At 44.0% G+C, this 26827-nt stretch overlaps 2 protein-coding genes across 5 annotated transcripts in view; both read left to right on the forward strand.

The window, feature by feature from the left end:
• The window catches only part of LOC106599493 (cyclin-Y), a 39087-nt gene extending 18551 nt beyond the window's left edge, over window positions 1-20536 (forward strand). The window contains exons 3-13 of one of the 4 annotated variants that reach the window (XM_014190761.2): window positions 13510-13584; window positions 14320-14340; window positions 15076-15110; window positions 15244-15267; window positions 15629-15723; window positions 15827-15862; window positions 15979-16036; window positions 16186-16305; window positions 18280-18446; window positions 18778-18940; window positions 19282-20536. In XM_014190761.2, the coding sequence (XP_014046236.1) occupies window positions 13510-13584; window positions 14320-14340; window positions 15076-15110; window positions 15244-15267; window positions 15629-15723; window positions 15827-15862; window positions 15979-16036; window positions 16186-16305; window positions 18280-18446; window positions 18778-18940; window positions 19282-19398 (911 nt within the window). In that variant the 3' untranslated portion in view covers window positions 19399-20536. The remainder of the gene's footprint in view (window positions 1-13509; window positions 13585-14319; window positions 14341-15075; window positions 15111-15243; window positions 15268-15628; window positions 15724-15826; window positions 15863-15978; window positions 16037-16185; window positions 16306-18279; window positions 18447-18777; window positions 18941-19281) is intronic. The other 3 variants (XM_014190763.2, XM_045714631.1, XM_045714632.1) reach the window with 3 other exon arrangements.
• A 964-nt stretch (window positions 20537-21500) lies between these two features.
• Window positions 21501-24877, forward strand: LOC123741619 (gap junction Cx32.2 protein). Its single transcript, XM_045714633.1, has 2 exons — window positions 21501-23331; window positions 23625-24877. Exons 1-2 carry the CDS (start codon window positions 23268-23270, stop codon window positions 24806-24808), a joined length of 1248 nt encoding a protein of 415 aa, XP_045570589.1. The 5' UTR covers window positions 21501-23267; the 3' UTR covers window positions 24809-24877.
• The last annotated feature ends 1950 nt before the right edge of the window (window positions 24878-26827 follow it).

The raw sequence follows: 26827 nt of genomic DNA on the forward strand, positions 1-26827 counted from the left end.
CTTATATCCAGAGAAAGAGCTATAACACTGTAGTAGGATCTGCAAGTGAGAGAGGGAGTGTTCTGGGTTTGTTAGAAATAAGATAAGGTCGTCCGCAAAGAGTGATAGTTTATGGGTATGGGGGCCCACCTCAAAGCCATGTATGTCAGGGCACGATCTAATAGCCTCAGCCAACGGTTCGATGGCGAGGGCAAAGAGGTGGGGGCTAATTGGGCAACCTTGTCTGTTCCCCCTATAGAGAGGGAAAGAGGAGGAAGTAATCCCATTGGTAGCAATCCTAGCTTTAGGAGATTTGTAGAGTGATTTTATCAAATTTACAAAAACAGTACCTAAACCAAACTTTTCCAAGACGCGAAAGAGGTATGGCCATTCAACCCTATCAAAGGCCTTTTCAGCGTCGAGGGAGACTGCGACACTAGGTATTTTGTTTTTGTTAGCAAGGTGAATTATATCAAAGAACCTTCTGAGATTATTGGAGGACAGTCTATTAATTATGAAGCCAGTCTGATCTGGGTTGACCAACAGGGGAAGACATGACTCCAGTCTCTTAGATAGCATCTTGGTGACCAGTTTACAATCTGTGTTAAGGAGAGAGATTGGTCTATAGGAGGCGCACTTTAGCGGGTTTTTCCCTTTCTTGTGGATTACAGTAATCACTGCTTGAGAGAAAGACTCTGGAAAGCAGTTGTCTTCCCCGGCTTTTTTAAGTACCTCCATGAGGTAGGGGACCAACAGCTCCCTAAATTCTTTATAGAACTCTGGAGGGAAGCCATCCTCCCCAGGAGATTTATTAGAAGGTAAGGATTTAATGGCTTCCACCAATTCAGGAACAGAGAAGTTTTCACTCAGGCGCTCTCTGTCTTCCTCTGACAGGCATGGGAGGTTGAGAGAGGAGAGAAAGGAGTCGATCTCCGACAGATCATCGCTTGATTGGGAAGTGTAGAGGTCTTCATAGTATTTCTTAAAGGTATTATTAATTTCGGTAGGGTCGAAAGATATCTCATTAGTAAGGGTTTCTATAGCATTAATTGTCCTCTTATTTTCCTCTGCTTTCAGTTGCCATGCCAGTACTTTGTGAGCTTTCTCTCCAAGCTCGTAATAACGCTGTTTTGATTTAGTGATGGCCCTCAGCTTGATATGTGTTCAGAATATTATATTTCAGTTTTTTATTTACCAAAAGCCTATATAGATCTTTAGTCGGGCCTCTTTGGTAGGTTTTCTCCAGCTCAGAGATTTCAGATTCAAGGACATTCAGTTCCGCACCGTATTTTCTCTTCAACCCTTTAGTATAGGAAATGATCTGTCCCCTCAGATAGGCTTTCAATGTGTCCCAAAGAATGAAACTGTCAGGAGCGGAGGGTTTGTTTGTCAAAGTAAAAATATTGATCTGCTCTTTGATAAATGCACAAAATTCTGGTTGCTTTAGGAGTGTAGCATTTAGTCTCCATCTATATGCTCCGTTTACCTTGTTAGGAATGGAGATTGATAATACCAGAGGAGAATGGTCGCTAAGCAATCTGGGGAGATACTCGATATCTAACACTCTATGAAACAGTTGGGTCGATAGTAAAAAGTTATCTATGCGTGTGTGTGTCTTGTGTGGGTGTGAATAAAAAGAGTAGTCCCTATCCTGTGGGTGCAACTGTCTCCAGATGTCTAGTAAATTAAGATCTTTCATGAATGACATGGTGAGCTTGGCGGCTTTGGTAAGAAGGGAGGGTTTATCCGAGGACCTATCAAGGACTGTATCTAAACAAAAATTTAGATCTCCTCCAACCAGTAGCCATCCTGGTGGTGCTTGAGCGACCTGAAGGAAGACATTCTGTATAAACATATGGTCATCGAAGTTAGGAGCATAAATATTCAGCAGGGTCCAAGACTCTGAAAACATATGCCCCTGCACCAAAACAAACCTGCCCGAGGGATCAGAGATGGTGTTGTTGACGCAGAAGGGGATGTGTCTACTTATCAAAATTGCAGTTCCTCTTGCTTTGGAGTTAAAAGAGGACGCAAAAACTTGTCCTACCCATTCCCTCTTCAATTTCTTGTGTTCGCTGGCTGTAAGATGTGTTTCTTGTAGAAACACAATATCGGGCCTTTAATTTCTTAAGGTATGTATAGACTCTTTTCCTTTTAATCGGGCTGTTATGGCCTTTTACGTTGAATGTGACATATTTTAGTGGATTAAGCATAGGTTGGGTTTGAAATATGTAACCGAATGGAAATCTCTCATATGTAAATAGTCAGGAAATGTTTCAACTTTGGTTTGAACACAGAAGTGACCTATGTGCCTCTTTAGGAAGGAAACAACAATAAACATGGAAAAAAGGGGGAAAAAAACCCACCCACCCCGATTGTCAGACTAAAACAACAATCCCAACAATCAAACATGAATACACTTGTAGAGATACGTTGCTGCTCGCTTTCCACCTTACTCTTACTAGCTAAACCTTGGCGTAAACTAAAACCTGCGAGCTCTCTAAATTGAAAACAAACGTTGTGAATAGGCATTTATGGCTGAATAATTACTGCCCACGGTAAGGGCTGCTTGAGTCTCTTTTCGGGAGAGGAGAAACATAAATGGGGGGGAAGCGGTGGGCCTAAACCCACTTATTGCTTCGTCCAGTGGATATTGACTAAACCAAAATATAGTCTCCTGTAAATGTAATAGAACTCACCCCGGGGAAAAACGGTTAGTTGAAAATGTACAAATCAATTATAGCGACCGGATAGCGGGGTAGACGGATCCGATATCAGCAGATCAGTCCAGATAAGAGAAAACAAACAGATTGGATCTTATCCCCCAGAGAGACCGTTTTTCAGTCGCGGTTCGGTTCTTTGAGAAAAGTGAATACTTCTCCCGGTGTGTTGAAGATATGGCATCGGCCTTTGTACTGAACTTTCATCCGCGCAGGGTGGATGAGGTAGCCGGTGATGTTCTTCTCCTTCAGTGCTTTGGCGGCAGGTCTGAACTGCTTGCGACGTCTGGCGAGATCGGCACTCATATCCGGGAAAAGGCTGACCCTCTTGCCATCGAAGGTGATGTCCCCTTTGGCTCTTGCGAGTTGCAGTATCTTCTCTCTGTCTTGGAAACGGAGGAACCTGACCAGAACGGCACGTGGGGGCTCCTCTGGCCGGGGTTTCGGCGCTGATGTTCTGTGGGCGCGTTCGATTTCCAGCGGCTTGGTGAAGTTGATTATGCCTAGGACATCCGGGATCAATTGAGTGAAGAAGCGGACCGGGTCACGGCCCTCGCTGTCCTCTTTCAATCCCACCACACGGATATTACTGCGTCTGCTCTGGTTCTCCATCTGGTCTACTTTGTTTTTGAGGTAGGCATTATCCTTCTGCAGTTCTATCAGAACCTGGTCATGTCGAGCGACGGTGTCCTCAACTGTGCTAATGCGCATCTCGGCCTCAGTCGTTCTCAGAAGGAGATCATTCATGGAGGATTTCAGGTCGTCGATGGAAGAATGGAGTTCAGCCGATTTCTTGTCAATTTTCATAGAAAGACCTTTGTTACCATCCTGAATTTCTTGCGAGGCTGCCGAGAGCAATAGTCTGGAACCGTCGTCTGAGATATGAGGGCTAATGCTAAACTTGCTAGCTGTGGTGTTATCGTTGTCTTGGGATTCAACGACGTTTTGGTCGTCCTTCTTGCCTCTCGGTCGGAGGTCCATGGCTCTTTGGGAAGGTAAGTATTTGACAATTTATCAGCCGATGTTAGAATATTGTTTCAACGTTGTTATTTAGGTAATAATAGGATAAATTTCAAGAGCTCGGTTTGTCAACGTCTGTTCAGCTCCGCGGCATCACGTGTCTCCCTTATAAGGTAAGTTTAATGCTAGCTAGCAACTTACCTTGGCTTCTTGCTGCCCTCGCGTAACAGGTAGTCTGCCTGCCATGTAGGCTCCTCGTGGAGTGCAATGTAAGGCAGGTGGTTAGAGCGTTGGACTTGTAACCGGAAGGTTGCAAAAACGAATCCCCCCTGAACAAGGCAGTCAACCCACGTTCCTAGACCGTCATTGAAAATAAGAATGTGTTCTTAAATCTGACTTGCCTAGTTAAATAAAGGTGAAATAATAAAATAAAAAAATTGGCAAATCGGTGGCCAAAAATACCGATTACCGATTGTTATGAAAACTTGAAATCGGCCCTAATTAAATCGGCCATTCCGATTAATCGGCCGACCTCTACCTGCAACACAAACTCAAAAAAGTTCTGGAACACTGTAAAGTCCATGGAGAATAAGAACACCTCCTCTCAGCTGCCCACTGCACTGAGGATAGGAAACTCTGTCACCTCCGATAAATCCACTATAATTGAGAATTTCAATAAGCATTTTTCTACGGCTGGCCATGCTTTCCACCTGGCTACCCCTACCGCGGTCAACAGCACTGCACCCCCCACAGCTACTCGCCCAAGCCTTCCCCATTTCTCCTTCTCCCAAATCCAGTCAGCTGATGTTCTGAAAGAGCTACAAAATCTGGACCCCTACAAATCAGCCGGGCTAGTCAATCTGGACCCTTTCTTTCTAAAATTATCTGCAGAAATTGTTGCAACCCCTATTACTAGCCTGTACAACCTCTCTTTCGTGAGATTGGAAAGCAGCTGCTGTCATCCCCCTCTTCAAAGGAGGGGACACTCTTGACCCAAACTGCTACAGACCTATATCTATCCTACCCTGCCTTTCTAAGGTCTTCGAAAGCCAAGTCGACAAACAGATTACCGACCATTTTGAATCCCACCACACCTTCTCCGCTATGCAATCTGGTTTCAGAGCTGGTCATGGGTGCACCTCAGCCAAGCTCAAGGTCCTAAATGATATCGTAACCGCCATCGATAAGAAACAATACTGTGCTGCCATATTCATTGACCTGGCCAAGGCTTTCGACTCTGTCAATCACCACATCCTCATCGGCAGACTCAATAGCCTTGGTTTCTCAAATGATTGCCTCGCCTGGTTCACCAACTACTTCTCTGATAGAGTAAAATGTGTCAAATCGGATGGCCTGTTGTCCGGGTCTCTGGTAGTCTCTATGGGGGTGCCACAGGGTTCAATTCTTGGACCAAGTCTTTTCTCTGTATACATCAATGATGTCACTTGCTGCTGGTGAGTCTCTGATCCACCTCTACGCAGACAACACCATTCTGTATACTTCTGGCCCTTCTTTGGACACTGTGTTAACAACCCTCCAGATGAGCTTCAATGCCATACAACTCTTCCGTGGCCTCCAACTGCTCTTAAATACAAGTAAAACTAAATGCATGCTCTTCAACCGATCGCTGCCTCCACCTGCCCGCCCGTCCAGCATCACTACTCTGGACGGTTCAGACTTAGAATATGTGGACAACTACAAATACCTAGGTGTCTGGTTAGACTGTAAGCTCTCCTTCCAGACTCAAATCAAACATCTCCAATCCAAAGTTAAATCTAGAATTGGCTTCCTATTTCACAACAAAGCATCCTTCACTCATGCTGCCAAACATACCCTTCTAAAACTGACCATCCTCGACTTCGGCGATGTCATTTATAAAATAGCCTCCAATACCCTACTCAATAAACTGGATGCAGTCTATCACAGTGCCATCCGTTTTGTCACCAAAGCCCCATATACTACCCACCACTGCGACCTGTACGCTCTCGTTGGCTGGCCCTCGCTTCATACTCGTCGCCAGGTCCCGCGTGGCTCAGTTGGTAGAGCATGGTGTTTGCAACGCCAGGGTTGTGGGTTTGATTCCCACGGGGGACCAGTATGGAGAAAAAAAATGCATGAAATATATGCATTCACTACTGTAAATCGCTCTGGATAAGAGCGTCTGCTAAATTACTAAAATGTAAATGAAAACCCACTGGCTCCAGGTCATCTACAAGACCCTGCTAGGTAAAGTTGCCCCTTATCTCCGCTCACTGGTCAACATAGCAGCACCCACCTGTAGCACGCGCTCCAGCTGGTATATCTCTCTGGTCACCCCCAAAGCCAATTCCTCCTTTGGCTGTCTCTCCTTCCAGTTCTCTGCTGCCAATGACTAGAACGAACTACAAAAATCTCTGAAACTGGAAACACTTATCTCCCTCACTAGCTTTAAGCACCAGCTGTCAGAGCAGCTCACAGATCACTGCACATAGGCCATCTATAATTTAGCCCAAACAACTACCCCTTCCCCTACTGTATTTATTTATTTTGCTCCTTTGCACCCCATTATTTCTATTTCTACTTTGCACTTTGTTCCACTACAAATCTACCATTCCAGTGTTTTACTTGCTATATTGTATTTACTTTGCCACCACGGCCTTTTTTGCCTTTACCTCCCTTATCTCACCTCACTTGCTCACATTGTATATAGACTTATTTTTCTACTGTATTATTGACTGTATGTTTGTTTTACTACATGTGTAACTCTGTGTTGTTGTATGTGTCGAACTGCTTTGCTTTATCTTGGCCAGGTCGCTATTGTAAATGAGAACTTGTTCTCAACTTGCCTACCTGGTTAAATAAAGGTTAAATACAAAAAAATAAAAAATAAAAGGCACAGTCAACTTAGTGTATGTAAACTTCTGACTCACTGGAATTGTGATACAGTGAATTATAAGTGAAATAATCTGTCTGTAAACAATTGTTGGAAAAATTACTTGTGTCATGCACAAAGTAGATGTCGTAACCGACTTGCCAAAACTATAGTTTGTTAACAAGAAATTTGTGGAGTGGTTGAGAAACGAGTTTTAATGACTCCAACCTAAGTGTATGTAAACTTCAACTGTAGTACATTCTATGCATGGTCTTAAACTGCAGTAATTTATGTCTGAGATTATATGAACATGATTGGGCATTCTAACATAACAACCATTCGTCATCATGAATAGCGTCTCCCAAGTCTTCCTCACATTTTAGTTTGACATGTTTTGTGTCATCGGGAAAAGCCTTTATCAATCCTTGACACAGTTTGGAAATCAACTTTAGAGGTTTGTCAGACGGTCTTACAATATTTTCAATCTTTTTGCTTGTCCAGTGTTTGCTGCACAGAGAAAAATGTTGTCTGCTACAATTCACCTCAGCTCAGTCACAGACTGGTCTTCCCTGGCTGCCTGATCCCGATGAGACCCCTGTCACCATCTGATCCTGCTCAGATGAGGCATGACAAAGAATTACATTGGTGTACATTTATACATGGTATTAGCCATGAATAGAATCAATGCTTCAACAATTGAAATTACCATTATTCCCAGATCCCAGACTGTAGTCTACCCATCAACTCAAGATGGAACTTTGTATCCATTCACTGATTGTTATAATATAATGCAAAATTCACCTGTGCTCTGTAGACTGGTCTTCCCTGGCTGTCTGATCCTGCTGGGACACCTGTCACCATCTGATCCTGCTAAGACATGATGAGCATAGTGTTGTGTACTTTCTGCGCACCATGACAGTGAAGCCTGTAGAGCTGTTTATACCGTGTCAGTGGGAAAAATAGGGAATTAGCTAGGGAAACTGACATATCAATAATGTTACATTGCCATACTGACTAATAAAAACTCGCATTGTGCTGAAAAACGTCAGAATATCGGTCTTTAATCGTTTGGACACTGGTTTCATCGTTTGATTCAGGTCTAGTGTGATTGAGGCAAAAATAATAGCTAAAATTTGCTAGCTAGCTAACGTTACCCATCTTTTGGCTAGCTCTGCTAGCTAATGGTACATCATCAAATTTACTTCTGTTGAAACAGGACAAAAAGGCTACAAAACATTTCCATATAACAACAGCTGTTAGATACTGCTACCTGACATATAGCTAGAGGCTAGCTAAAGCTGAACTGGCTGTGGTAGCTACTAGTTAGCTAGTAGAGGGGATGAAACATTATCTAACGTAACATGTCAGTTACACTACTAGCTCAGAACTAGGAATATTTTTTTTTCCTTCTGTCAAACAGCAGTTACCTTGCCAGCTAGATTAGTCAACTAAAGAGAAGCCATTTTCTGCTCTGCTTGCTTTTACAACTCAGAGAAAAAGCACAACACAGACAGCAGCTGCCTCTGTTCATCTCTTCCGTGCCTGTCCTATACGCCAGCCTTTCAGAAGCTTTGCCTTCACACAGCCTGTCTGCAAGCTCTGGTGACTGTGCGGTCCTAAATCCAGCTGTCTGAAACCGGAAAACAGCCTTCCCAGAATGTGGGTAGGCTGTCCCCAGTAAAAGTTGCACCCCTGGGTTTAAGTATAACTTTAGTATGACTGAAGCTTTTAGTGAGAGGTTTAATGCTTTAACATTTAATATTTTTTATCCCCCCCAAACTCAGAATCATTATATAAATAAGCACATTTAATTTTGTCTGGCTTACCATTCCAAATAAAGATAAATATATACACTGAGCAAAAATTATAAACGCATGTCAAGTGTTGGTCTCATGTTTCATGAGCTGAAATAAAAGATCCCAGAAAAGTTATAGGCACAAAAAGCTTATTTTTTTGTTACATCCCTGTCAGTGAGCATTTCTCCTTTGCCAAGATAATCCATCCACCTGACAGGTGTGGCTGATTAAACAGCATGATCATTACACAGGTGCACCTTATGCTGGGGACAATAAAAGTCCACTCTAAAATGTGAAGTTTTGTCACACAACACAATACCACAGATGTCTCTTGTTGAGGGAGCATCTAATTGGCATGCTGAGTGCAGGAATGTCCACCAGAGCCGTAAGCAGAGAATTGAATGTTCATTTCTCGACCATAAGCCGCCTCCAACGTCGTTTTAGAGAATTTGGCAGTACGTCCAACCGGCCTCACAACCGCAGACCATGTGTATGGCATCATGTGGGCGAGCGGTTTGCGGATGTCAACATTGTGAATAGAGTGCCCCATGGTGGGGTTATGGTATGGGCAAGCTAAAACTATGGACAATGAACACAATTGGATTTTATCGCTTGGCAATTTGAATCCACAAAAATACCGCAATGAGATCCTGAGGCCCATTGTGAGGCCCATTTTTTTTTGGAGGTATCTTTATTTCCAGTCATTAAATCCATAGATTTGGGCCTAATGAATGCATTTCAATTGAATGATTTCCTCATATGAACTGTGAAATCTTTGAAATTGTTGCATGTTGGTTTATATTTTTGTTAAGTATAATTTGAAAAATGAGTCGTCTGGAGTAGGCAGCGACATAAGTAAACTGTGATATGACTAAAGCGTTAATCAGTGTAATTTTACGTAAATAGACAGGTATTTACCTCACCATGGTTGCAAGGTCTTGTCAAAAAAAGTTTGTTCCTTGCTGTAGAAGGAGCAGGCTGGCCACAGATGGTGTCTCAGCTGCATTAGATCCTACTGCTTGACAACCTGCTGTCTGACAACAGAATTATACTCAGAGTAAGAAAAGAAGGACAGTGTCAGAATGAGACAGAGGGAAAGAGGTAGACCTATGATGCTGATTATCTCTCTGTCAGTTCAGTTGTCAGTGGTGTTGAGCCATGTCTCAGGTGACTCTCTCTCATGGAGCCCAGAGATGGGTGTGGCTGCATACTTTGTGATAGCATAGGCTGCTGTTTCCCCTCTCTCTGGTAGCGCTCTGTGATAGAGGTCTTCATGGGACCAACAAGTTGGATCCGTTCCGTAATGGACCTGGGGCTTTCCTACCTGGACCAGATATGCATAAATACATTTGTTAAATATAGAGACCCGGAAGAGGGAGAGAGGTGCCGCTCTAGCAGGCAGGGAGGGGCCGTACTGTGAGCGAGTGACACGGGGAGGAGGGAGTGAGAGACCGCAACTAACCAAGCCGACTCGTGCTATAGTAGACTAATCGCTGCCATAGCTAGGTTATTTATCATCAAATACTATTTACGTAGTACATGTGTTGGCCTGCATCAAACCGGGAGAAGCTAGTTAAGCTAGCTAGCTAGGCTAACTGAGGTTGCAGTGCATGTGCTTTCTCATCCTACAGTTACAAATGACAACTCCATTCAGAATATTAAGTAGCAGCCTACCTGTTGGCTCCTGGTCGTTGTATCCTCCATTAACTTCTAATTCCATCATTTTAATTCCATTGATTAGATATCTCCTCATTTCTGCTACACACTGAGCGAGGCTCTATGACCGTAGCCTATTGCCGCTTTGATGACTCATGATTGGCCAACAACAAGCTCCACTCTCGTGAAAAGCAAGAGGAGCAGTATAAATGATAAAATATCTCTCTCTTTATACACTGCAGCAGTCTCGTTCTGATCTGTACGGTCCCTTCCGGACAAGTCAGTTAAAATTACACATACCTGAGACCCTTGACAATCAGATCAGACCTCTGACATTATTTAGAATTCTGGATCCGGACCCGCTCGAGTCCCGGATCGAGTCTGTACTCTGTGGTGGTGCTCTGTAGTAGTGAGTGGGCATCAACAGGCATGGATTAAAATGCTGAGCTCTCATATCCTTCCTGTCTGCATGCTGTCAGGGAGGATGCCAATTCATCTACACTGGAATGTGTCCCAAGTGGCACCTAGGGTTCTGGTCAAAAGTAGTGCACTAGGGATTTGCGATGCAACCCACTGTGTACTGCAAAGTGAAAGGGGAAAATTAAGTGTGAACGATCTTTTATTGAAATTGATTGATTGCATATAAAATGAATGGATGAAGGTTAATGGATTTACTGTATTGTGTACTTTAACCTGCTCTACAGAAAAGATACTTATGTTGGTACCTTGTCCATGGTGTAGAACTGCAGGGTATTAGTTTCTGTCAGGGGATTACCTCTGAATAACTCCTGGTCCTAATTTCTGAATGTGTTGAAACGTCTCTCAGTGTAATACTATGGGTCTGTGTCCGAAATGGGACCCTATTCCCTATTTAGTGCACTACTTTTGACCTAAGCCCTGTTAGCCCTGGTCAAAAGTAGTCCAATATACAGTGAATAGGATGCCATTTCAGACACAACCCAGGTTTCTGTTGCATAAGTGTGCTAAATTGACGGAATGGCCGTGTTTTATGCAAGACTAATCCACACTGTCAGTCCATTTAGAGTTGCCCCACGTCTCAGCGAGCTAACGAAAATTATAACCAAAAGGGCCTCTCTCAGCTCTGGCACACCCCTCCGGGTCAGTTGACCTACAGCCAGCCCAACATGCTCTCTGTCTGGGTTGCCGCCAGGTCATATCCCTCTGCTGCTGACTAACACCTCAGACCTCTTCATCAGCAGCAACAGCACCCCCAGGTCTCTCCATCCATCACAGTAGCCATTTGTTGTATTCAAATAAGATGATAAGAAAAAAGAATGAATAAATGACACGAGGCAGAAAGCATATTTTTCCTTTTTAACACCCCTCATAGCAACTCCTTTGCAGCTTGTCATTGAGTGTCCAGTTCTGTGGTATATTGTTCTGTAATCTACTGGCTGGGTCTGGGTCTGCCTGCCAGGGGAAGGGATACAGTAGGGCTGTGTGCATACCAAATGCCACCCTATTCCCTTTATAGTGCACTACTTTTAACCAGGGCCCAATAGTGCACTATATAGGGTGCTGTTTGGGCCACTGTGGGAGTTAGAGGACCTCCCTGCATTCCTGGCAGTTCTTTATTCAGAATTGACCAAAAAAGGCTCTTCAAGGTACTTCATTTCAGTACAAGGCTATCTGAGGGACTTTTCTCACTCTTGAGTAGGAAGTTGGCTTAGCTTTGTGGTTTGAGTTTATTCTGTTCTATTATTTAAGGTAGTACCTATAGTCCAGTTGTTTGAGCATGAAACCCCAATTTCCTGGTGCTGTTGAGATGTTGTTGTTGAGGTGTTATTGAGCTGGTGTTGTTGAGGTGTTGTTGAGGTGTTGTTGAGGTGTTGTGGAAGTGTTGTTGTGGTGCTGTTGAGGTGTTGTTGTGGTGTTGTTGAGGTGTTGTTGTGGTGCTGTTGAGGTGCTGTTGAGGTGCTGTTGTGGAGGTGTTGTTGAGGTGTTGTTGTTGAGGTGTTGTGGAAGTGTTGTTGTGGTGCTGTTGAGGTGTTGTTGTGGTGCTGTTGTGGAGGTGTTGTTGTTGAGGTGTTGTGGAAGTGTTGTTGTGGTGCTGTTGAGGTGTTGTTGTGGTGCTGTTGTGGAGGTGTTGTTGAGGTGTTGTTGTTGAGGTGCTGTTGCCTCTGGAAAAGTGACTCCGTGATGGCTAGAGTAGCGTTCAATGGTATCAAATGTATATTTTGACACATTGCAGACATTATCATGGAGACTTCATTATGATACACAGTCCAAATTAAAGGTAGCTATAGTGGCTTATGAGTATCCTTCAGTACCTTTTTCTCCATCAGGGTCATTTACCATACTATAGCATATGAGTGTAACTATTTGTTTGATGTGAGACATGAACGCCCATCCGTAGCTCATATACCCTGGCCGTGATGTAGATAATGCTCTGAATCACAAAGCATGAATCATTCTTCAGTGTCTCTGTGAGAGTGAAGAGAAACAAACAACAATTTATATATGAGTACTAGAGGGGACAGCAGATAACAAAAACAACACACAGGACTCTGGTCAAAAGTAGTGCACTATGGAATAGGGAATAGGCTGTCATTTGGGACGCATCCTATGGCGCTTCACTGTTAAGGCTGCTCACTCTTTCATTTCCTATAGCCTGTGTGACTGTGTCCCCTGTGTTTTTCAGAAAAACTATTAATTTGTGTTTTAATTATATATTATTATTAATCACCGTCGGCAGGTAAGAGCCAATTTATGCTTGATCCGAAAATGTGGTCGGAGGCTCCGTATTGATGGTGTGACGCAATTGCGAAGCCTCCGGAGGCATGCAGAGGCCAAATTGAGCTTCATACCGCACTACCGTGTGCCTCTCAAAATGTGTAACAATGCAGAGGGCTCCGTATAGCTCCACATTGACATGATTGGTTGAGGTAGGTGAGGTCAGGAGGTCCTGTATAAACACAGACTCATCTCCTTAACAACTTCCTTCACAACAGCTCTATATGTATGACACATATAGCCTCCTGTCTGTGTATGGAGTCCATCTGAACTGTACTGTGCTGGTTTGGATATTTTCTTTTCACATTGTCCTTTCCAGTACGCTTCCAGCAACTATCGTGGATGTGTAATCAGGCCAGCCCAGTACAGCTCGGCTTGGTTTGCCTCGGTTTGGCCCTATTGTGTGAATTAGGCATGTGGCTATGTTTTGTCTGATGCCATATACTGGCTGGATGAGTTAACAATGAGGCCAATGCATGGATGAGAGAGAAACCTTGGGCATAAATGTAACCTTTGAAATGATGTCATCTCACCCCTACATTTTGGCGGTCAGTTGTAAGTTGCATGTGTTTGTCTACAATGAAATGTTTTCATATTCAACAAGAGGGTGTTTTTCTCTCTTGCAAAACATGTGTGTTGTAACTTGAGGAACTCTACACATCTGATCTGACAGGTTAATTTTTAGGTGTGTCTCAAATAGCACCCTATTCCCTGTACCAGGGCCCTAAAGTGAAGGGAATAGGGTGTTCTATTCAGTTACTGACAGAGTGATTGATTGTTTTTGTTTTCTCAGAGCTGAACATGGAGTACAACCCCTCTGACCATCCTCGGGCCAGCACAATATTCCTCAGCAAATCTCAGACGGATGGTGAGTGGCTCTCAATCAATCAATAAACAATGACGAATCTTTGACGTCACTCAACAGGTGCATTTAACATGGGCATACTGGTAGGCCCTGTACTCCACGTTCAGGCCTTTAGCTAAAACTAAAACCAGGGCTGCGTCCCAAATGGCACTCTATTCCCTACATAGTGCACTACTTTTGACCAGAGCCCTATGGACCCTGGTCAAAAATAGTGCACTACATAGGGAACAGGTTGCCATTGGGGACGGAGCAGGGTTTTTTCCTGACCATGTGACCTGACTAAGAAAAACACAGGTTTATCAGGGAAAACTCATGGATACTGGCAATACAGTATAACCTCTGTATTGTTATAAAGTAGGATATTCCCAGATCACAAGACTGCTTCCAGTGAACACAGACAGCTCAGCTCTGTGTGGTAATGTATGCCTTGCCCTGGGGTGTTTCCCTAGAAGTACTACAGCCTCAGGGATTCTCATCCTATCACACTGTTTTTCACTGATAAATCTTTCCATTTTACTAGGAAGGATTTTAGAACACCACAGTGATTCTAGGAACTTTGAGTCATGCTTAGCTATGTTATACTGTATCAAGACAGTATTAGCATAGCAGGTTAAGTGACACAATTGTCCAGGATAGAAGCTACATTTGATACATACTATTGTTATGTGAGAGCCAGTGATAGTTGTGTGTTTGAGTTGAACAGGTAAATTAAGTAGACGGCTTTTGGTTGTTTTTCAGTGGAGTTGTCTAGCAAAAATGGTGAGTAGTGTATATGTACAGTAATACTGAGTGCTTCTGTTTCCCCCTAGCTGTGGAGTAATGTCTGCCTCTAATACTCTCTGTTCGTAACCAGCCCTAACCATAATGAATCATCTCTGATAGTGTGATATTAACCACTTTGTCCTCTTTGTGCACACTTTGATACGCTTCTTGCTGTACAGTATGTTGCAAATAACGCATGTAGGGTCCATAGAAGCGTTGCTGTTTCAGTGCAGAATGTCTTGCTGATCATGCTGAAACTCATCTACCATTGTGCTTTTTTCTATTGCTTACGCAATCTCTAGGACAGTGGTATTCTAACTTTTTCAGCGGGGACTCCATTTTTTTCACCAGAATTTCTGGGAACCCCATTTTTTGGGCACGAATTTCTCGCAAACCCACCCCATCCAAAATCTAATGACAAAACCTTAAAATCTGTACATTTAGATTTTTACATCAACAAATAACCTTCAACTCATTACATTTTCATCTCTTATCAACCAATAAATACATTTACTCAATAACATTTTATTTTTCAAAATGTATCTTTCTCAAAACATTTGTATATTGTCCCATAAAATAACCTGTACTCTTCATTTTTTGTAAAAAAACAACCTCATTTTGGCGACCCCACTGCAGTTCGTGACCCCGACTTTGAATCCCGCTGCTCTAGGACAATGTTGATAACAAAGGATTAAAGCCTTTCTCAATCCTTCTCTTTTTATCTCTGTTTAGTGCGTGAAAAAAGAAAGAGCCTCTTCATCAATCATGTGAGTATTCAATACGTATTAAATATAGATTCAGGCTAATATATTATTTCCTTATATTGGACAGTTAGTCTTTGTAACTGATTCATAATCATGTATGAATTGCCCATGGTAATTCCTTATATTGTTTTACAAGTTAACACACATTGACGAGTCAAAGGTAAGGTACAACATGATTTATGTGTGTCCTCCATGGATCCATTTCATTGCTACTCATGTGACATCATGTTAAATTCATATAGTTAGGGCCGACTTGCATCATTCATGGTAACATGTTAGAGGTGAAGGACCCTCTGCATTATTGACAATGATTAGCAATCTTTAAATAGTGAATACACAATTATCTCTTAATTTGCCATGCATGTTCAACGCATGCTACATTTGAGGAGGTAGCCTCAGTAGAAACCTTATTTAATGTATCAATATGCCCTCTAGTAACAACATGCCCTCGACTAATGGTCAGCTTTTATAATTGCAGCAATATAGGGATGTGTATTTGTAATTCTATGTTGTTATTGTAGCATGGATCAACTAGAAGGAAACATAGCTCCTGTTCCACCATCTTCCTGGATGACAACACAGTCAGTCAGCCCAATCTTAAATTCACCATCAAATGGTGAGTGTATGTCCCAGTTCCGTTTACATGGGTTGACCAATGGGACAGACAGAAAGTACTAGTTGTGACAAATGCTTTAACAACTACCCTTCTTTCTTTACAGTGTATCTCTTGCAATATATTACCATATAAAGAATAGGTAAGAATACCCTATCACTTTGAGCAAGCAATGCCTTGAATGGAGAGTTTGGTTAGCTAGTGTAACAGTCCAGTAAAACATTTGACCTTTGAGCGTTCCTGAATGACCTGTTTCAGGGACACAGATGGAGGAATGCGGCAAGACATTTTTGACGAGAAGCTTCACCCTCTCTCGGTAACAGCCAATGCAATCAGTTCCTGTGTTCATATTGACCCACTGTGTGTGTGTGTGTGTGTGTGTGTGTGTGTGTGCCTTTGTATAAATCTATCCATTTAGTTTTTATACAGTGACCATGTTCGTATCATGTTCTTCTACTCTCTTAGAAATCTGAAGTGCCGTCTGACTATGACAAACACGACCCCGAGCAGAAACAGATCTACCGCTTCGTCCGGACGCTGTTCAGCGCTGCTCAGCTCACTGCAGAATGTGCCATTGTTACACTGGTAAAGGAGGGGGACTGGTTGACTCCATTGTTTGCGTCCCAAATGGCACCTGACCCTATACCCTACATAGTGCACTACTTTTGACCAGGTAGCTTACCAAACTTGTTTCATCAGAGGTGTCATAAATTAGACCTATATATTTTTAGAAAAGTTAATTCTCAACTCGTCTGACACCTTCTCAGACAGGGCAGACAGAACTCTTGTCCACCAAGTTATTCTCTCCCCTTTAGCTACAGCCTTTTATGTTTGATCAACTGGTGTCCTGTTGGTTACTGTCTGTCTGTCTATCCTCGGTCAGACACGGGCTTGGAGTGTTCCTGTCTCAGGCTGATCACCATGTGAGTCAGTCTGTCAGAGGCTGCTAACTAGCCTGTGGTTGCTTCCCAAATGGCACCCTTTTCCCTATTTAGTGCACTTCTTTTGACCAAGGCCTATATAGGGAATTGAGATGCAGGCCAAATCTGTCAGAAGCCTCCTAACTAGCCTGTGTCTGTGGGCGGCTGGCAGCCAGTTTCAGAGCCTGTGATAGTCACTGACATGAGCAACAGTGGAGGAAAATTAGGCCAACCGCCAGGGGCCAAAGCCAGTTAGCCACTGTGTCCTCTACTGCACAAGCGTACAGTAAAAGGCCTGGGACTACTACTCTACTGCCAGAGGAACACACAGATGGTCTGCAGCCAGAGCAGAGTAAACGTCAGAATCACAGAAGCACATTCTCCACGTACCAAGTGACATTTCGATGCACCAACATTGTGGTCTTGTCTTCAATTTACACACATCCTTGTCTTCTCTCAGGAGGTCATCCTGGGAGGGGGCTGAGGGGGAGTAGGGGGAGGGAGGGAGGAGGGCCCTGGGGGCGGAGGGGAGCTGTGGGGAGCTGTGTGGGAGTAGGGAGGCTGTGTGGGAATAGGGGTGAGGGAGGGGGTCAGTGGGTTGGAGGAGGGATGGGGGGCTGTGTGCGATTAGGGGGGAGGGAGGAGGGATGGACTGGCTGTGTGTGATTGGGGGGAGGGAGGGATGGGGCTGAGGGGGGCTATGTGGGAGTGAGGGGAGGGTGTGAGGGATAGGGGGCTGTGTGTGGCTCTATGGGAGTAGGGGTGAGGGATGGAGGAGGGATGGGGGGCTGTGTGGGGCTCTATGGGAGTAGGGGGGAGGGATGGAGGAGGGATGGGGGGGCTGTGTGGGGCTCTATGGGAGTAGGGGTGAGGGATGGAGGGCTGTGTGGGGCTCTATGGGAGTAGGGGTGAGGGATGGAGGAGGGATAGGGGGGTGGTGTGGGGCTCTATGGGAGTAGGGGTGAGGGATGGAGGAGGGATAGGGGGTGGTGTGGGGCTCTATGGGAGTAGGGGTGAGGGATGGAGGAGGGATGGGGGGTGGTGTGGGGCTCTATGGGAGTAGGGGTGAGGGATGGAGGAGGGATAGGGGGCTCTGTGGGGCTCTATGGGAGTAGGGGGGAGGGATGGAGGAGGGATAGGGGGTGGTGTGGGGCTCTATGGGAGTAGGGGGGAGGGATGGAGGAGGGATAGGGGGCTGTGTGTGGCTCTATGGGAGTAGGGGTGAGGGATGGAGGAGGGATAGGGGGTGGTGTGGGGCTCTATGGGAGTAGGGGGGAGGGATGGAGGAGGGATAGGGGGCTCTGTGGGGCTCTATGGGAGTAGGGGTGAGGGATGGAGGAGGGATAGGGGGTGGTGTGGGGCTCTATGGGAGTAGGGGTGAGGGATGGAGGAGGGATGGGGGGTGGTGTGCCTCAGGTGAGAAGAGGTGGGTTAAGAGGGAGTTCACAGAAGGTTAATGTATGAATCAAGCTTCAGATACGGGTCAGATTTTGAATATGGCTCTGCGTGTGCCACGCATTATCAGGAGATGAACATACTAGTTAGGTAATAGGGTGTTATTTGGGAAGCAAATATCACAAAGTTAATTGCCTCAATTACCTCATGACTTTAGTATTCATTTTCCCACTGTGTTTTTCAGGTGTACGTTGAGAGGCTGCTGACGTATGCAGAGATAGACATTGGCCCAGAGAACTGGAAGCGTATGGTCCTGGGAGCCATTCTGCTGGCCTCTAAGGTCTGGGACGACCAGGCTGTTTGGAACGTAGACTACTGCCAGATCCTCAAAGACATCACCGTGGAGGACATGTAAGAAGAAAATAAATCAGGATGTTATTTTCAATAGGGACTCTTCTGCTGGCTAATTTTAGCTGACCTGTTTTGCTGCTCACATTTAGTGTGTACACAGTTTTTCTGAAAAGCTCAGACTTAAAGCTTTACTGACTTCCTGTAGGTCTGACACTGGACCACATTGTGAAATCAAAACCATGTACTGTACATTCAACAATTTGTTTTTACACTGATGTTTTGGATACGTGGCCCTAATATGTTGGTGTCGATCTCTAGGACAGTGAGCCGTCTCTGTATGACTGCCATCAATTGTTGTGAAAAACATATATTCTCCCTTTTTTCTCAACAGGAACGAGCTGGAGCGTCAGTTTCTGGAGCTTTTGCAGTTCAACATCAACGTTCCGTCAAGTGTTTATGCCAAGTATTACTTTGACCTGCGCTCACTGTCAGAGACCAACAACCTGAGCTTCCCTCTGGAGCCCCTGAGCCAGGTCAAAGCCCAGAGACTAGAGGTGAGCCACCACTCAATCTAGCTGTCTATCAATAACTACATTTATTTAGAAAGCCCTTTTTACATAAGCAGCTGTCACAAGGTGCTTTTACAGTAGCCCGGCCAAGTCCGAAAGACAAAGCAGAGGCTATGCAGTACAGGGTAGGCCGGGTTACTGTAGAGCACTTTGTGTCAATGGCTGATCTGAAAATGGCTTGTGTTGATGGCAGCTGATCCTCTGAATAGTCTTGGTTTAACACTTTAACTACATCTTCTACATCTTTTAGTCTATGCCCGAAGGGCAGTAACAATTCCGTTCAAGCGAGTTTGTTTATCGATTCATCATGTTTGTTGCTCCTGCAGGCGATCTCAAGGTTATGTGACGACAAGTACAAGGATGCCAGGAGAGCTGCCAAGAAGCGCTCAGCGAGCGTGGACAATCTGGTCGGGGTGCGATGGGTCCCTGCCATCCTTTCCTAACAACCAGGAACATAGACCATACCTGAGGCTGGGCCTGAGACTGGGCCTGAGGCTGGGCCTGAGGCTGAGACTGGGCCTGAGACTGGGCCTGAGGCTAGCATGGTAAATTTCCCAAAATTCCCAGGTTTTCCAGAATACCTGATTGGAGGATTCCAGATTTCCTGCTGATTCCGGGAATCATCCAGTCTAGATTCCTGGGAATTTTGGAAAAGTTACCCGAATTCTGCAACCCTAACCTGGATAGACAGACCGACCTTGTCCCTGTCACAGATAGATGCCTTCACAGTGCCTCCGCTCCTGTAACACACAGAAGAGCTCTCTACAGGACTGGTAGTTCACTGACTGTTAAGAGAAAGAAAAATGAAAGCTGCTTTGTGATACAACACAAAGATGACTGTTAATAAGAGATCTCATGACATCACAGTTTCCTGTGGACAGCAGCAGCCAGGTGACCATCAAGACCATCAGAAGTAGCCAGCCAACCATCACTGTGGCAACATTAGCTTTATGCGTTGTAGCAGCAAACCAGAGAAGTTGTCAGAAAACAACATTTCAGTGACATTTGACCTCTTTTCCTGGGTCGTACCAAACAAAAGAAAAAGGACTGAAACAGGTGGACGACCTGAACTTGTCCATTGAGAAACATGTTTTTTCGCGGTTTCCATTGAAAACGTTTTGCTATGGCGTGCACTAATGAATAGGATCATCGTCCTAGACTGTCCAAGCTGGTGTGGCACGACAGACAGTTGGTTGCCTTTGGACATGGTTCTGTAGCTTTTAGTGAAAGGGTTTTTATTCATTTTGTGTTCATAAGGTTGTTTTCACTGCCTACTGCTATAGCCGACCAAACCCAAGTACCTGCAGACAGTATTTGATCAGGTAAAACAGCATTCTAGCTGTGCAGGCGTTTCTACTGGAGATCTACATTCAAATTCCAGAAACATTTAGTTCTTAATGAACACAATTATTTTGTTCATGTTCAAACAAGTTGACCATATGACTTTACTACCCACTGGGCAAAAACTGGTTGAATCAACGTTGTTTCCACATAATTTCAACAAAAAAATTCAATGTGATGACGTTGAATCAATGTGGAAAACTGATTGGATTTGAAAAAAGTATTCTTTTTCACTGAACTTATAACCTAAACTTTTTATGTAAATAAGAAATAGACGTTGTTCCCAGTGGGTACCTTTCCACTAGTATATCTCCCTAGTTACTGTACATCCCAATACTCAGAATGTTATATTCAAATCTGCATTCATCAATGATATACTACATGGCCAAATGTATGTGGACACCCCTTCAAATTAGTGGATTCGGCTATTTCAAACACATCTGTTGCTGACAGGTGTATAAAATCGAGCACACAGACAAACATTGGCAGTAGAATGGCCTTACTGAAGAACTCAGTGACTTTCCTTGTGGCGCCGTCATTAGAAGCCACCTTTCCAACAATTCAGTTCATCAAATTTCTGCCCTGCTGGAGCTGCCCTGGTCAACTTTGAGTGCTGTTATTGTGAAGTGGAAACATCAAGGAGCAACAACGGCTCATCCACAAAGTGGTAGGCCACACAACCTCACAGAAAGGGACCGCTGAAGTGCGTAACGCGTAAAAATTGTCTGTCCTCGGTTGCAACACTCACTACTGATTTCCAAACTGCCCCTGGAAGAACGTCAGCACAAGAACTGTTCGTCGGGAGCTTCATGAAATGGGTTTCCATGGCCGAGCAGCCGCACACAAGCCTAAGCTCACCATGCGCAGTGCGAAGCGTCGGCTGGAGTGGTGTAAAGCTCACCGCCATTGGACTCTGGAGCAGTGGAAATGTGTTCTCTGGAGTGATGAATCACATTTCACCATCTGGCAGTCCAACGGACGAATCTGGGTTTGGCGAATGCCAGGAGAACACTACCTGCCCGAATGCATAGTGCCAACTGTTAAGTTTGGTGGAGGCTGTTTTTCATGGTTCAGGCTAGGCCCCTTAGTTCCAGTGAAGGGAAATCTTAACGCTACAGCATTCAATGACATTCTAGACAATTCTGTGTGTCTAACTTTGTGGCAACAGTTTGGGGAAGGCCCTTTCCTGTTTCAGAATGACAGTGCTCCCGTGTACAAAGCGAGGTCCATACAGAAATGGTTTGTCGAGATCAGTGTGGAAGAACTTGACTGGCCTGCACAGAGCCCTGACCTCAACCTCATCAAACACAATTGGGATGAATTGGAACGCCGACTGAGACCCAGGCCTAATCAAGAAGAGTGGAGGCTGTTATAGCAGCAAAGCGGGGACCAAAATTAATGCCCATGATTAATATGTGTCCACATACTTTTGGCCATGTAGTGTATATGTGAGTGATTTAGCTACTGTGAATGTGTCATCCACAGGATTCCAAGTAGGTTATATTGACAAGAAGGTGACCATTGAAAGGATAGAAATGGGTTATCATACTTGATACACCGTGTGAAGCATGACTTGTGTTTTTGTTTTAGAACTCGATGTTTTAAGCTACAATGTTTCTTTATTTGTTTAAGAACAAAAACCTGAACACTGAGCCAACTTCTATATAACATAGCTCCTCCAAACGTTATACAGTTTGATTTTGTCTTATAAATATATTAATATTGTTATATTCATGATCAACTTTTATTTGTGTTTTTATCATTGTCAAGAAGACCCTACTGACAACTGAAGCACTACAATTGTATGAATTATTTTGAAATTAAACTTTGTACAGTGCATAATCAAGTATTAAAGTGATGATGCGATCATTAACTTAATTTTGAAATATTTATATGGAGGCGTTGATCCATGTTTGTAATAAAAGAACATGTCTTTTGATTTTGATTCATTTATTTTTGGGTGAAAACTATTTGTACAGTTTAGAAATCCAAGAGGACAACACATGAAAGTGTAAAATACACTTATTTCCAAAGCGTTTGTCTGACTGTTGTATTAATTTATGTTTATATGTGGAGAACTTGTTAGATCATGTGTGTATGCTAATCACTAAATCCCCCTATTAGCAGTCTATTTGTAGCCAATGTGGAGTTGCGAGCTAGTTAGCTGTGTGCTAGGAGGGACAGAAGCCATACTGTTACATATCCAACATGTAGCAGCTGTCGTCTTGACATGACCATTAAAATGGCTTCATGGAGATGTAAACTCGCGTTACCATACCCCCAAAACTGCGTCCTAATAGCACCCAATCCTTATGTAATCCACTACTTTTGACAAGGGCCCATACGGCTCGGGTAAAAAGCAGTGCACTATATAGGAAATAGGGTGCCATTTGGGATACACGCCAAGTATCATTAATAACTCTGCTATTTCCGAACGTATGTGAGGAAGCCTGGATATTGAGGTTAATGGACAGGAGGCCAAGATCACCACCATTTGGGCACAAAGCTACAATTCTCATTATTGTCCTATAACCTTTAACCTGGTAACCTCAATTTGAATAGCATTCTATAATCACTATGCTTCTTTTATGTAGACCCGACCAGTTGTCTTAGCTCAGTGTGTTTTGCTGAAATATCCTAGCAATGGTTTGATGGTAACATGATTTGGACGTGATAATAATAGCAGAGAGAGAACCCTGCCTGGCATCACAGAGCTGTTTATAACACTTGAGAGACATCTATAGTCTAGTAGACATACACTCTGGGGAACTGAGAACTTACTCCGGAGCCACTTCTCTACAACCAAACGAGGTACTTGGATTTTAATTGGACTGAATTGAATCAAAGTGAATTGATTGAGTTGAACTGAACTGGATTGATTGGACTGAAATGGACCCTTGCTGAGTAATCTGGATTGGATCAAGGTCTACAGACAGGATCTCTATGGGATGAGCTGCTTGTTGTTTTTAGCATGGAGAAGACGGGCCTAATGGAAATACTCTTCATTACTTTCAATCACAACGTCACTTTTCTGGGTAGGTTTTCCTTTCCGCCATGTGGACATACTGTACTGTATGTAAATGAGCCTGTAGATGCTGTATGTATGGGATAGTTAATGTTACTAACATTAAGCTTTTTTCCCAAGAGTATCTAACACTAAAATAATGTTTGTTTTACTTGCAATGGCTGTGATATGTGGTTGTCTTACCTACCTTAGTTGAATACACTGACTGGAAGCTGCTCTGGATAAGAGCGTCTGCTAAATGACCAAAATGTAAATGTTTAAATGTGTGTGAGTGAATATTTAATTGATTTGCTGTTCCTGCAGGGAAGACATGGATGATCTTGATGGTCCTGAGGTTACTCATCCTCCTGTTCTCTGGCTATCCCCTCTTCCGGGACGAGCAGGAGCACTTTGTGTGCAACACCATCCAGCCAGGCTGTACCAACATCTGCTTCGACGGCTTCGCTCCCCTCTCCCTCTTCCGCTTCTGGCTGTTCCAACTGATCACGCTCTGTCTCCCTCACCTGATGTTCATCTCTTATATCATCCACAAAGTATCGTCAACGCTCCGTATCAGAGGGAACTATTTCTCTGGAAGCAGAAGTCAGACCGGAACAGGCACTCTGTGTACCCCTCTACACGCTCTACCAAAAGGAACACCTAACTTTGTAAGTGCCTATCTTCTGGATGTGATACTGCGGATTCTGCTGGAGGCAGCGTTCAGTGCCGGCCAGTACTACCTCTATGGCTTCTCTGTCCCCAGGAGCTTCCAGTGTTATGAATTCCCCTGTACGTCCATGGTGGAGTGCTACGTATCCAGTCCCACAGAGAAGACCATCATGCTCAACTTCATGCTGGGGGCTGCCTCCCTGTCTCTGCTACTGAACTTGGCAGATCTTGTGTGCTCTGTGCAATGGATGGTGACACAGAGGACCAGGAGAAAGGGCAGACGGTTGATGAACGGTGGGGTTTGGGAGGACATGGAAGCCCTGTACAACCAGAACCACAACACCCCCAAAACTGTCCTCAAGAGAGGACAAAGTCACATTGACAAACCAACCTCGAACTGTAACCCAAATGGTGACGTTTCACACAGAAGAGTCAGAATAAATGATGAGACTCGCATTAGGGTGGCTGCCCAACCACTGCAGGGGAGCAGGCTGCCGCGGAGGGTTGCAAAGATTGAACCGCCTTTTCACCCCATACCTATGGGGGCTCCATGGAGCGGGCGCTTTGTTCATCCCAACCACATCTCCCGTTCATCTTCCGTCCCTCTCTCTCGGCGGTTAGAGGGAGACCCAGTAGTAGTGTCACGCCAATTTACACCCTCACCAATGTACAGTGGTCGGAGGCGTGGCCAGTCCACCATGGTAGACGCAACACTCCTGGAGCAGCATTATGATAGCGCAGAATCCCGTGATAGGCTCCTAGATGACGTCAACCTGCAGGAAGTAAGGGGATCCTCAAGCTCTTCCAGTGATTCTTCTTCCTCATCAGATGCTCAGTAAAGTAGATTGTTGTGTTGCTGCCTTGCATATAATTACATAGGTATAAATAAAAACAATGGGAGTGCTGTCTTTTTAGTTCAACAACTAATGATTTACTCTTTACATACACTTAAATTCATTTTTCCCCAAAATGTAATAATAGGCTACATTGCATTTTGCTGTTGTGACTTCACACTTTCAGCTCTACAAACAGAATGTGTTCACTGTATGTGTTAGCTAACAGAATTAGAATGGGTGATCCAATGAATGCCAGTTAGTTGACCTTTAAGAGCAATGATGGCCGCACTCCACTGTTGTTCAGCTCACACGGTCTTTCATTGGGTTCCCAAACAACAGTCAGACAAGATTGACATGCCCCGACTCATCAGAAGCTAAGACCACTTGGAGAACTGAGGGTAACAAAGGAACATTACTCCTCCACCAGGGTGGCAGGTAGCCTAGCGGTTAAGAGCGTTGGGCCAGTAACCGAAAGGTCGAATCCCTGAGCCGACTAGGTGAAGAATCTGTTGATGTGCCCTTGAGCAAGGCACTTAACCCTAATTTCTCCTGTAAGTCACTCTGGGTAACAGTGTCTGCTAAATTAATACATTGTAAATGTCAGGAGAGGTTTTACAGGAGGCCAGTGATGGAAAAGTTGAGGTGAATGCAAGGCCACCTACTGTCAACAATGCTGTGGATGTCAGCTCAAGTGTAAATTACATTTAAAAGTCAAACACAATGCGCTGCTCTACAACGTGCCTTGGATTGAATCCTTGCCAAAGCCTTCATGCGGTTTTGAGTGTAGGGGAGAGCCATTTGTTACATTCAGCATCACTCCGTCAAGGAAAATATAGTATTCTTTCTAACAAAGATATTAACATATATTTCAGTATGTTGTGTATCCCTGGAAATAATTTAAAAAAAACAGTTTTGAAAACATACACTATATATACAAAAGTATGTGGACCCCTTCAAATTAGTGGATTTGGCTATTTCAGCTACACCGTATATCTGTCAGCACAAGAACTGTTCGTCGAGAGCTTCATGAAATGGGTTTCCATGGCCGAGAAGCCACACACAAGCCTAAGATCACCATGGGCAATGCCAAGCGTTGGCTGGGGTGGGATAAAGAACGTCCACATACTTTTGTAGTGTGTCTTGTCCAAAGAAAGTGGTCTCTTGGAACAACTTACCCCATGTAAGTGGGTGATGATGCTAGTAGGTCAAAGGTTAATTCATGGAATGGGGTTGTGGTATATGCATCTTAAATGTATGCCTACATTTAGATATAGTTGTCTGGGACAGGGATGTTGTTTCGTTGTTCAATTCGTAGGCAGGATTTCTGTATTTATATAATTCGTTTTTTAAGTAATTGTACAGACTATTAAACATTTAAGTACACATGGGGCAGCCATAATCATTACCTTGTTTGTTTTAGGGCTCCCGAGTGGTGCAGCTCAGTGCTAGAGGCGTCACTACAGACCCTGGTTCAATTCCAGGCTGTATCACAACCAGCTGTGATTGGGAGTCGCATAGGGCGGCACACAATTGGCCCAGCGTGGTTTGGGTTAGGGTTTGTAAATAAGAATTTGTTCTGACTTGCCTTTTTAAATAAAAATATATTTTTAAATCCATTGAAACAACAGGGTCGTGTAACATCTGAATAAGTGTATGCCATTGTCTTTACTGCCCTCCTCTGGTAGATAAATGAAAGTGCAGATACAAGAAAGAACCACTCTGCCAGAGATGAGAAATTCTTAATCCATTTGAAAATACCTGTACATACTGTATGTAGATATTTTTCCTTAACTGTAAATTGTAATTTAACTATTTTTATATTTTAATCATCATTTTTATTTTCTGAATTCGTTTTGCAAGGATGATGTTTGGTGTTCACATGGGAAAACCACAACAGTGAGTCAGCTCCTACTCAACCTTATTGATCCACTGTTCAGATGCATCCCAAATGGCACCATATCCCTAAATAGTGCACTACTTTTGACCAGAGCCCTGTTCATCTGAAAATGATCCAACCCTCAC

This window comes from Salmo salar, chromosome ssa03 (genome assembly GCF_905237065.1).
Source record: "Salmo salar chromosome ssa03, Ssal_v3.1, whole genome shotgun sequence".
Classification (NCBI taxonomy): Eukaryota; Metazoa; Chordata; class Actinopteri; order Salmoniformes; family Salmonidae; genus Salmo; species Salmo salar.

What these genes read in the sequence shown, in the direction of transcription:
- LOC123741619 (XM_045714633.1), top strand. Translation starts at nt 23,268, where the DNA reads ATGGAGAAGACGGGCCTAATGGAAATACTCTTCATTACTTTCAATCAC. An exon ending in TCACAACGTCACTTTTCTGG is followed by an intron (nt 23,332 to 23,624) that starts GTAGGTTTTCCT and finishes CTGTTCCTGCAG; the next exon opens with GGAAGACATGGATGATCTTG.